The sequence below is a fragment of the Loxodonta africana genome, chromosome 4, assembly GCF_030014295.1.
Source record: "Loxodonta africana isolate mLoxAfr1 chromosome 4, mLoxAfr1.hap2, whole genome shotgun sequence".
NCBI classification, from domain to species: Eukaryota; Metazoa; Chordata; class Mammalia; order Proboscidea; family Elephantidae; genus Loxodonta; species Loxodonta africana.
In genome coordinates this window covers 94,313,016-94,325,634 of record NC_087345.1, presented here as the reverse complement: position 1 = coordinate 94,325,634, position 12,619 = coordinate 94,313,016, and the positions used below count along the sequence as shown (strand labels likewise).

General features: G+C 41.2%; 1 protein-coding gene across 1 annotated transcript; it reads right to left on the bottom strand.

Annotated features, from left to right (window-relative positions):
• Positions 1 to 4,047: 4,047 nt before the first annotated feature.
• Positions 4,048 to 5,429, bottom strand: LOC100656934 (olfactory receptor 10AD1-like). The gene has a single exon (XM_023539995.2). The coding sequence runs from the start codon at positions 5,002 to 5,004 to the stop codon at positions 4,048 to 4,050; it is 957 nt and encodes a 318-aa protein (XP_023395763.1). The 5' UTR covers positions 5,005 to 5,429.
• Positions 5,430 to 12,619: the final 7,190 nt, after the last annotated feature.

Below are 12,619 nucleotides of genomic sequence, written 5' to 3'. Positions count from 1 at the left end.
GAGACCCCAGATAACTAAGGCATTACTGAAAAAGAAGAACAAAGTGGGAGGCCTCACTCCATAGAATAATAGGTTCTAAAATCCACCTGATTTTAGAACCTATTATTCTGCCACGGTAGTCAAAACAGCCTGGTACTGGTACAACAACAGATACATGGACCAGTGGAACAGAATTGAGAATCCAGACATAAATCCATCCACATATGGACAGGTGATATTTGACAAAGGCCCCAAAACAGTTAAATGGGGGAAAGACAGTCTTTTTTAACAAATGGTGCTGGCATAACTGGATATCCATCTGCAAAAAAATGAAACAAGACTCATACCTCACTCCATACACAAAAACTAACTCAAAATGGATCAAAGACCTAAATATAAAATCTAAAACGATACAGATCATGGAACGAAAAATAGGGACAACGTTAGGGGCCCTAATACATGGCATACATAGTATAGAAAACATTATAAGGAATGTAGAACAAAACTAGATAACTGGGAGCCCATAAAAATCAAACTTATGCTCATCCAAAGACTTCACCAAAAGAGTAAAAAGACTACCTACAGACTGGGAAAAAGTTTTTACCTATGACATTTCCTATCAACGCCTGATCTCTAAAATCTACATAATACTGCAAAAACTCAATTGCAAAAAGACAAATAACCCAGTTAAAAAATGGGCAAAAGATATGAATAGACACTTCACTAAAGAAGACATTCGGTTAGCTAACAGATATATGAGGAAATGTTCATGATCATTAGCCATTAGAGAAATGCAGATCAAAAGTACAATGAGATTTCATCTTACTCCAACAAGGCTGGTATTAATCCAAAAAACACAAAATAATAAATGTTGGAGAGGCTGTGGAGAGATTGAAACACTTATACACTGCTGGTGGGAATGTCAAATGGTACAACCGCTTTGGAAATCAATTTGGTACTTCCTTAAAAAGTTAGAAATAGAACTACCCTACGATCCAGCAATCCCACTCCTTGGAATATATCCTAGAGAAATAAGAGCCTTTACACGAACAGATATATGTGCACCCATGTTTATTGCAGCACTGTTTACAATAGCAAAAAGATGGAAGCAACCAAGGTGCCCATCAACGGATGAATGGATAAATCAGTTATGGTATATTCACACAATGGAATACTACGCATCAATAAAGAGCAGTGATGAATCTGTGAAACATTTCATAACATGGAGGAACCTGGAAGGCATTATGCTGAGTGACATTAGTCAGTTGCAAAAGGACAAATACTGTATAAGACCACTAGTATAAGAACTTGAGAAATAGTTTAAACTGAGAAGAAAACATTCTTTTGTGGTTAGGAGAGGGGGGAGGGAGGGATGATGGGAGAGGGGTATTCACTAATTAGATAGTAGATAAGAACTACTTTAGGTGAAGGGAAAGAGCACACAATACAGGGGAGGTCGACACAATTGGACTAAACCAAAAGCAAAGAAGTTTCCTGAATAAACTGAATGCTTCGAAGGCTAGCATAGCAGGGGCAGGGGTCTGGGGACCATGGTTTCAGGGGACATCTAAGTCAATTGGCATAATAAAATCTATTAAGAAAACATTCTGCATCCCACTTTGAAGAGTGGCATCTGGGGTCTAAACGCTACCAAGCAACCATCTAAGATGCATCAATTGGTCTCAACGCACCTGGATCAAAGGAAAATGAAGAACACCAAGGACACGAGGCAATTACGAGCCCAAGAGACAGAAAGAACCACATAAACCAGCGACTACATCATCCTGAGACCAGAAGAACTAGATGGTGCCCGGCTACAACTGATGACTGCCCTGACAGGGAACACAACAGAGAACCCCTGAGGGAGCAGGAGAGCAGTGGGATGCAGACCTGAAATTCTCTTAAGACCAGACTTAATGGTCTGACTGAGACTAGAAGAACCCCGGTGATCATGGCCCCCAGACCTTCTGGCCCAGGACAGGAACCATTCCTGAAGCCAACTCTTCAGACATGGATTGGACTAGAAAATGGGTTGGAGAGGGATGCTGGTGAGGAGTGAGCTTCTTGGATCAGGTGGACACCGGAGACTATGTTGGCATCTCCTGCCTGGAGGGGAGATGAGAGGGTGGAGGGGTTTAGAAGCTGGTGAAAAGGACACGAAAAGAGAGTGGTGGGAGACAGCAGGCTGTCTCATTGCGGGGAGAGTAATTGGGAGTGTGTAGCAAGGTGTGTATGGGTTTTTGTGAGAGAGACTGACTTGATTTGTAAACTTTCACTTAAAGCACAATAAAAATTATTTTTAAAAAATCCATATGTTTATGAGAGGGTAACTTCAGTTTAATGTTCTCTGGGGGAAAGTTAGGCATTGTGAAAGAAAGGAGATTGGTGAAGTGAATGAGGAAAGATGTTGAAATTCTAGGGAGTATTCCCACAAAGGGATACAGGGTTTCCACGGGCTGCACAGAATGGCATTCGGAGGAGCCCCTCTGCAGAATAGCGGGGTGAAGAGTGGTGGGACTGAACCAGACTGGAATGTGAAATTGGTAGGACAAGGGAAGGATGTTGGGGGAATGAGGCTTTGTTTGAAGTAACGGAGGTAAAGGGCAGAATTTAAGTAGGAGTCCATGCTAGTGGCAGAAGGATGGACATGGTTGGGCAGGAAAAGCTCTATTAATTATAGGGGTAAGATCAAACAAAGACAAACACAGAAACTTTAGAGAAAGTTTTATCACAACTACTTAAATGGTATGATGTTTGCCATGGCAAGGCCTGCAGAAATCCTGCCCACAAGTAATCTGAAGATGGCTTACAGATGGAATTCTGCAATCTATTTTCTTATTGGTTTCCTCCTGTCTCTTCTCTCCCTCGTATTAATACCTCTCATCATCTTCCTGTTTCTGCCCTTTTAATACTTCATTTTCTAGGCCAGATTTTCTCAACCTTGGCACCATTGATATTTTGTGTCAAATAGTTCTTTGTTGTGGGGGACTATCTTGTGCATTGTAGCTGCATCCCTGGCCTCTACCCACTAGATGACAGTAGCATACTCCCTCCCTAATTTGTGACGATCGAAAATGTCTTCAGACATTGCCAAATATCACCTTGGAGGCAAAATCATCCCCTGTTGAACACCACTGCTCTAGATGATAGGTAAAGAAACAGAGGTAGGGGAGAAAGTTAGAAATGTGAGTAGAGATTCTCAGGGAATGTGAGTGTATTGTAAGTAAAACGAGACAGGAAGGAATCTCCATATATATGTATGACATTTAAACTGCACAACATGCATCCAGGGTAGTGACAAAATATTCACGTGAATGCTGGTAAATATGCAGATAATATAAAGTGCTCTTGTTATATTCTTGTACAATGCAGATGTCACTCAAAGTTTCCCTGACCCTGGAGATTTTGTTACATAGCTTCTACATCCAATTTATAACCTGGAGAAGTCAGTGCTCTCCTCATGCTTTTTCTCTTGCTTCTGTTCTCCCTCCTCTCCATTAATTCACACATATTTGGCAGATAATTCCTCCTCTTGCTAGCTTTGGGAGTTTTCTTGACGAATTTGGGGCCATCATATAGGAATGATAACACACACCTCATGGCAAATTTCTCCAGCCCACAGCTCTTCTCCTGAGTTTCACACATCCCTTTGTTTCCCTTGTGGCTCTTGATCTGTTCCTCTCCCCGAATCAGAGGTCCCTTTAACTGACTTTACTCCTGAAAAGCAGTCCTCTAGAAAAAATGGTCTGCACATCCTCTTCAATGGCTTTTTCTCTCAAGAAAAGACAAAAGAGCCTTCTTTTGTCCAAATTCTGGAATAAAATTTCCTATTTCATTTTACTTGTCACTGTAATCATGAAAATGTATTGTTAAGAGAATGCAATGTCAAGCAATCTATGCTTGAAGTCAGAGAGATGAGCCTTAGACATCAGAAGGCACTTTCAGGTCTGATGCTGGAACAAAAGAGGTCGTAAATGCTCTTGCCTGGAGGCTTTCAGCACTGGAGAGTGACCCACCTGCCAGGGCTGGTCACACCTTAGGGAAAGACTTCCCCCAGGACCCTTCCCATTACACAGACTCTGCCTGGGCCAGGCTGGTGCTCCCCAGGGCTCTCACCATGGCCCCCTTCATTTCCTTGTTGCGGAAACTGTAGATGATGGGGTTGCACATGGGGGTGATGATGGTGTAGAGGAGGGAGAAAGGCTTGTCCTTGTCAGGCCCATGTGTGCTGCGGGGGTTCATGTAAGAGAACATGGCAGAGGTATAGAAGAAGATGACCACAGTCAGGTGGGAAGCGCAAGTGGAGAAGGTCTTTCCCCGACCTGAGGAGGAGGCTCTACTGAGGATGGAGGCCAGGATGCGGGCATAGGAGATGACAATGAGCACCACGGGGCTGAGCAGCACCACAATGGCATCCGCAAAGATCACCATTAGACTAAACTGAGGGTCCCCACAAGAGAGAGTGATCACTATGGGAGCCTCACAAAAGAAGTTTTCTATATGGTTGTCTCTACAGAATGGACCATGAAAGGTCATATAATCAAGAAGGATGCCATTGATCAGCCCAAATGACCAGGCAGTACCCACCAACCTCACACAGACCTGCCGGCCCATGATCTGGGTATAGCTAAGTGGGTGGCAGATAGCAACATAACGGTCATAGGCCATAAAAGCCAAGAGGATGCACTCAGCCACACCCACACCAAAAACTAGGTACATCTGAGTCAAGCAGGAGGTGAAGGAGACAGTGTGGTTCTTGACCACCAGGTGGATCAGCATCTGTGGGATGGTGGTGGTGATGAAACAGACATCCAGGCAGGACAGGTGGCCAAGGAAGAAGTACATGGGGCTGTTGAGCCTGGGGTCTCTTCCAGTGATGAAGATGATAAGGCCGTTCATGGCCATGGCCAGACTGTAGAGGGCTAGGAAGAGAGCAAAGAGCAATGCCTGAGTGGAAGGGGAGCTCTGCTCAAAGCCCATGAGGATAAAGTCTGACACTGTGCTACCATTCCCGAGGTCCATCATCTGGGGCCTGTTGAAGAGAGAGGACAGGAAAAGCACAGGGGAGATAACTTTGTGTAGGTGCTCCCTTGGTTAACCCACTTGCATAAACACAGATTGGGAATGAATGGAGGAACAAGATAGAAATTTCAGTAAAAACCCCATGTGAGTTAGCAGTGTCATAGGCACTGCAAATGCCAGTGCTATTGCAGACTACTGTAGTAAAACCATACCGTAAACCAATGGAGTTTCTATTGCAATTTGGGTCAATATTGTATTCAGTGAGTAAGTAGTAAAGCTCAAATTCAAATCCAGGGAGTCTGATTCAAGAAGCTGTGTTGTCAACCACTACCCCCACACCGCTTCAGGCTTTTGAATGTTCTACAAGTACTAGCCAAAGCACCTAGACAAATGAGTGATGAGCTAATAAGTGTTCAACAAAGATTCTGGGAGAGGGGGACCTGATTTGTAGCATTTGCCAGTTTCTGTGGTGTAAATTCTCCCACCATGACTATTTCAAATTTCAAACTGCCAGTGTGACATTGTTAGTTAATATGGAGTTGAGAAGGAATGCACAGTAGCCCACAATTATATAGTTTTTCCAACCATACAGATACAATAGACATAAATAACCTTGAGAGCATAGATAACAGTAAAATGTAATGAAAAGATTAAGAAGTGATGAATTTTGATTATTACCTTTGTTTTAAAATGTCATTTATTTAGCTATCAGTTTATATAATTTGTTAATAATGATTACATTTAACAATGAATTCTCAAAATTCCTGGGAAACTTTAACAATTGAATCTTGTGAGCTGATACCAGCTGGGCTCCAGCACACCAGTAGAATATAAAAAAAAAGGCAGAATTATTGTTATTTACAGATGGTATTTCCAGGAGTAGGATTCATTTCTGCCTGTGTCCTCATATTTCTGTCTCAGCTCATAGGGAGGACAGAACTTCTACCAAAACTTCTCCCATTATGAGGGAGTAATGTTGCAGAAAACCGATCTGACTCCACTGTCCACCTCAGCCCTAGTAATAATCTATATATCCCTTAATCACTGGTTACATACATTATGGTACATACAAACAACGGGACAATCTCACGGAAATCACGTCTCACCTCATTCTGTTGCTATTCTTGGGAATGGTCTGTTTGTCGTCAACTCACTGCAACAGGTAAGAGAGATGATTTCATGGAGCCTGAGGAAGGCTAGCCCAGACAGGACAGTTTGATGTTGGGGTCCACTCTGAAAGAAAAGATGTTCCTTTTAGCTTAGTAATCCTTCCCACGACATTTCTCAAACTGTTCCAGATGAATGTCTACTCAGATAAAATTTCTTTACCTTGCATGGCACAAATGGTTATGGTTTGACTACTAGCTGACTACTAGCTTAGTGATTTGAACCCACCCAGACGCACCTTGGAAGACAGTCCTGGCAATCTGCTCCTGAAAGGCCACAGACTTGAAAACCCTACGGAGCAGTCTACTCTGCACATACAGGGGATTCCCAAGTTGGAATTAATTTGATGGCAACTAACAACAACATAGTTTACAAAGCTTATTCATATAAATTATCCCACTGACCCTTACAACAACCCTATGAAGTAGATATTCTCTCCATTTTACAAATGTGGAAACTGAGGCTTAGAAAGTTTACTCAATGTCACACAGCTAGTACATGAAAGTAATGAGACTCAGACCAGAAATTCTAAGTCCTTAGAGTACCTTTTTCCACTACGTGGAGGTGCCTAGGGCACAGATGCCACCACCTCCTAAGGTAGGTTATACTATTTTTTTTCTTTTATTTTAAATAAGGTGTATGGAACCCTAAGGAGGGGATTGGTCAATTTTGCCATCCTGCTGGCTTGAAGCGATACAGAGAGAGAGAGAGAGAGAGAGAGGAGCTGTAACACAGAAGGCAGGGAGTGATGGTGGTGCGAGATGCAGGAACAAGAACGCTGGAGAGGGATCGCTTCGGTGGGGCTTGCTGATCCGCGGAGCTAAGAGATGTAACACTTGCCCAGGAAGGCCCCCAGCAGGACCCGGTGGCAGAAGGTCTCCAACAGGGTACCACGGCAGCAAGGTCCCGGCCGGGCCCAATGGCAGAAGGCGAGAAGAAGCTGCCCTGGTAGAAGAACTGCCTCCTGAGTTGTTGTTCCTGTTACTTCCAAGCCGATCCTCATCCCGAGTTGTATCCTGTTACTTCCTTAATAAGCCACTTAACTGTAAGTGTGATTCATGAGTTCTGTGAGACATTGCAGCAAAGTACCTAGCCCAAAGACAGGAGGGAGAGTACTGAGGGGAGAGGGAGCAACTGATGTTAGAGAGGTTATACTATTAGTTAACGTCCCTTATAGCCAAGATTATACATATATATGTTATAATGCAAATTTGCTTATAGTTATAGCCTTCATTCTTTGAATTTAATTCATAGTAAAGAAAGGTGGCTTATTCTGAGTATGGGAGATCCCTTTGAGAACTGAAGACACTTATTAGCTGTTTTAGCTTTTTTCCTCAGGCTAAATAGTCATGGGCCCTTTTACCATGACTTGCTGTCCGTATTTCCTCATTAACCTTAAAGTTTCCAGGAATTAAGAGAAAAAACCAATGAAAAAGAAATTGATTGGAGGCAAGGAGGAGAGTATAATAAGAACAACTAAATAAGCATGCCCCCACACATCTGTCAGTTTGTCATACTGTGGGGCCTTGCATGTTGCTGTGATGCTGAAAGCTATGCCACCAGTATTCAAATACCATCAGGGTTACCCATGACAGACAGGTTTCAGCTGAGCTTCCAGACTAAGACAGATTAGGAAGAAGGACCTGGTGGTCTACTTCTGAAAAGAATTATCAAGTGAAAAACCTTAAAAATAGCAGTGGAACATTGTCTGATATAGTGCGGGGAGAAGAGCCCCTCAGGTTGGAAGGCACTCAAATAGACCACTTGAGGAGAGCTGCCTTCTCAAAGTAGAGTTGATCTTAATGACTCGTTAAAGTGAAGTCAAGCTTTCGGGACCTTCATTTGCTAATGTGGCATGACTCAAATGAGAAGAAACAGCTGCAAGCATCCACTAATAATAGGAACATGGAATACAAGAAGTATGAACCTAGGAAAATTGGAAATCATCAAAAATGAAATGGAACACATAAACATGGATGTCCTAGGCATTAGTGAGCTGAAAAGGACTAATATTAGCCATTTCAAATTGGACAATCATGGTCTTCTATGCTGGGAATGACAACTTGAAGAGGAATGGTGTTGCATTCATTGTCAAAAAGAACATTTCAAGATCTATCCTGAACTACAACACTGTCAGTGAAAGCGTAATATCCATATTCCTACAAAGAAGACCATTTAATACCAGTATTATTCAAATTCACTTACCAACCACTAAGACCAAAGATGAAGAAATCGAAGATTTTTACCAACTTCTGCAGTCTGAAATTGACACAACATGCTATCGGGATGCATTGATAATTACTGGTGATTGGAATGCAAAAGGTGGAAACAAAGAAGAAGGATCAGTAGTTGGAAAATTCAGTGATAGAAATGATTCTGGAGTCTGCATGATAGAATTTTGCAAGACCAATGACTTCTTCATTGCAAACATCTTTTTTCAGCAACATAAATGGTGACTATACACATGGACCTTGCCAGTGGAATACACAGGAATCAAATAGGCCACATCTGTGGAAAGAGTTGATGGAAAAGCTCAATATCATTAGTCAGAACAAGGCCAGGCTGACTGTGGAACAGACCAGCAATCGCTCGTATGCAAGTTTAACCTGATGCTGAAGAAAATTAAAACAAATCCATGAGAGCCAAAGTACAACCCTGAGTATACCCCACCTGATTTAGAGGCCATCTCAAGAATAGATCTGATGTGTTGAACACTAATGACCGAAGAACAGAAGAATTGTGGAATGACATTAAGGACATTGCACATGAAGAAAGCAAGAGGTCATTAAAAGACAGGAAAGAAGAGACCAAAATGAATGTCAGAAGAGACTCTGAAACTTGTTCTTGAACGTCAAATAGCTAAAGCAAACAGAAGAAATAATGAAGTAAAAGAGCTGAATAGAAGATTCCAAAAATTGGCTGGAGAAGACAAAGTATTATAACAACATGTGCAGAGACCTGGAGTTAGAAAACCAAAAGGGAAAAACATGCTTGGCATTTCTCAAGTTGAAAGAACTGAAGGAAAAAAATTCAAGCCTTGAGTTACAACATTAAAGGATTCTATGGGGAGAATATTAATCTATGCAGGAAGCATCAAAAGAAAACAGAAGGAATACACAGAGTTACTATATCAAAAAGAGTTGGCCGACATTCAACCATTTCAGGAGGTAGCATATGGATCAGGAACAGCTGGTACTGAAGGAAGAGGTCCAAGCTGCACTGAAGGCATTGGCAAAAAATAAGGCTCCAGGAATTGATGAAATACCAATTGAGATGTTTCAATAAATGGATGCAGAACTGAAAGTGCTCACTCATCTATGACAAGAAATTTGGAAGAGAGCTACCTGGCTAATTGACTGGAAGAGATCCATATTTATGCCTATCCCAAGGACAGGTGATCCAACCAAATGCGGAAATTATCAAACAATGTCACTAATACCATATGCAAGTAAAATTTTGCTGGAGATCATTCAAAAGTGGTTACAACAGTACATCGACAGGGAATTGCCAGAAATTCAAGCTGGATTCAGAAGAGGATGTAGAACCAGGGAGTTCAGATGGATCCTGCTGAAAGCAGATAATACCAGAAAGGTGTTTACCTGTGTTTTATTGACTATACTAAGGCATTCGACTGTGTGCCTTTGTATAGTCAATGAAATCCAAATAACAAATTATGGATAACACTTGGAAGAACAGGGATCCTAGAACACTTAATTGTGCTCATGAGAAACCTGTACATAGATCAAGAAAGAGGCAGTTGTTCGAACAGAACAAGGGGATACTGTATGGTTTAAAGTCAGAAAAGGTGGATGTCAGGGTTGTATCCTTGCACCGTACTTATTCAATCTGTGCACTGAGCAAATAATCTGAGAATCTGGACTATATGAACAAGAATGGGGCATCAGGATTGGAGGAAGGGTCATTAACAACCTGCAATATACAGATGACACAACCTTCCTTGCTGAAAGTGAAGGGGACTTGAAGCACTTACTGATGATCAAAGACTACAGCCTTCAGTATAGATTATACTTCAACATAAAGAAAACAAAAATCCTCACAACTGGATCAATAAGCAACCTCATGATAAATGGAGAAAAGATTGAAGTTGTCAAGGATTTCATTTTACTTGGATCCACAACCAACACTTATGGAAACAGCAGTCAAGAAATCAAATGATGCATTGCATTGGGCAAATCTGCTAAGGTGCGCCCTAGTCATGGTGTTTGCAATTGCCTCATATGCATGTGAAAGCTGGACAATCAATAAGGAAGGCTGAAGAATTGATGTCTTTGAATTATGGTGCTGGCAAAGCATATTGAATATACCATGGACTGCAAGAAGAACCAACAGGTCTGTCTTAGAAGAAGTACAGCCAGAATGCTCCTTAGAAGTGAGGATGACAAGACTTTGTCTTACATACTTTGGACATGTTACTTTGGACATGTTATCAGGAGGGATCAGTCCTTTGAGAAGGACATCATGCTTGGTAAAGTAGAGGGTCAGTGAAAAATAGGAAGACCCTCAATGAGATGGATTGACACAGTGACTGTAACAATGGGCTTAAGTGTAACGATTATGAGGGTGGCACAGGACTTGGCAGTGTTTCGTTGTGTTGTGCATAGGGTTCCTATGAGTTGAAACTGACTGGACAATACCTAACTACAACAACAACAAATAAGCATGAAAAAATTCAGTGTATATAACACCACTGAGCAGCAGATTGGTCAAAATATCCCTGAAACAAGGAATTATGTATTTTGGAGGAAGCTGCATCAGAAGAACACTAAGAGATTTAAATGTTTAAGGAAAAAGAACTAGATGGTGTCCAGCTATTACTACCGACCGTTCTAATCAGAGCCACAACAGATGGACCCTAACAGAATGGGAGAAAAATGTGGAACAGACCTCAAATTACTAAACAAAGAAACAAACAAACACCCAGCCCCATTGGACTAGTTGAGGCTATTGCCCTAAGATACTCTCCAGAGCTTGAACCAAACTAACCGGAGGTCACCTTGTAGCTAAATAACAAATTGGCTCAAAAAATAATTACTATCTCACCCATAAGTACTGTGCTTCTTTAAAAAGTCACATACATGAGACCAAGCAGCCAACAATTACTTTAAAACAAAGGTGAAAATGTAAGAGGGCAGGGAAACTAGGTTAAGTCGAACAACCAAAAAGAAAATAATGAGAACGTTCACACGTTGTGAAGAATGTAACCAATGTCACTGAACAACTCGTGTAGAAATTGTTGAATGGGAACCTAAACTGCTGTGTATATCTTCACCAAAAGCACAATAAAATATTATTAGAAAGAAAAAAAAAAAGTTAAAGAAAAACATCCTGGGAAATATCCCTATTAAAATATGATGACCAGCTGTTCAACATTAATGTTAGGTTAGACAAAAAGAATACTGGTTTTAATGAGGAATTTATAAGTATCAAAATGACTGACCAAAGAGTGTTGGAAAATCCTTTCTGTTATCTTTGGGAATAGACAGATTCCAGCATGTCAGGACTGGTTTCAGCTCAGAATGGTCCAAAAGAGAAGTGGGCTGGAGCCTGCACTGCCCCCTGTGTTTCCCTTCTTGTTTAATAGCATCAAGATTATTGTTAGTTGCCATCAAGTCGATTCTGACTCATGGTGACCCATGTGTGCAGGGTAGACTGCTCCATAGGGTTTACAAAGCTGTGGTCTTTCAGGAGCAGATCACTAGGCCTTACTTCTGAGGTACTTCTGGGTGGATTTGGACTGTCAACCTTTCAGTTAGTAGTCCAGTGCTTAACCATTTGTGCCATCCAGGGCCTCCTTAGCATCAAGATACACCTACTCATTTGAGTGGGAAACTGAGTGTTCTCTTCCACTTCTCCCTCATTCATCCAATTAGTCTTTTATTCTCTCATTTCAACCTTCTCAATATTTCTCATTATTCGTGTATTCACTTCATGTACTCTATGCTCCAGTTACTATTTACCGTATGGTAATTAAATATATACAAATGTTCATTTGTTCATTCAGTTTTTATTTGGTACCTACTGTGCACATATTTTATTCCCTTTTGCCTTCATGATTTTGCACATCCTAGTCCTTCTGTGTGGAAGGCCTTTCACCACTATTAATGCTTGGTGAATTCTCACTTGTCTTTTAGTGAGGTACATCATAAGCCACATTGTAAGCAGAGCCTTCCCTATCAAGCTAGCAATTTTTTCCTTTCTTTTACTGAAAATAGCTTAATTTTTTAGAAGAAAGCTCTTTTGATCCCACTATCTTGGCCCCATTATTTGCTCTTTGAGTTACAAGAGTTGTGAACAGTTTGTGCAAGATCCAAAAAACAATCAGAAGAATTAAATTGACTTTGTAACACACAATACTTGCCAATAGAGCAATACCAAGATGTTTAACAATTTTATCATTGATTAGCTAAGGAATAATACTAAATATAACTGA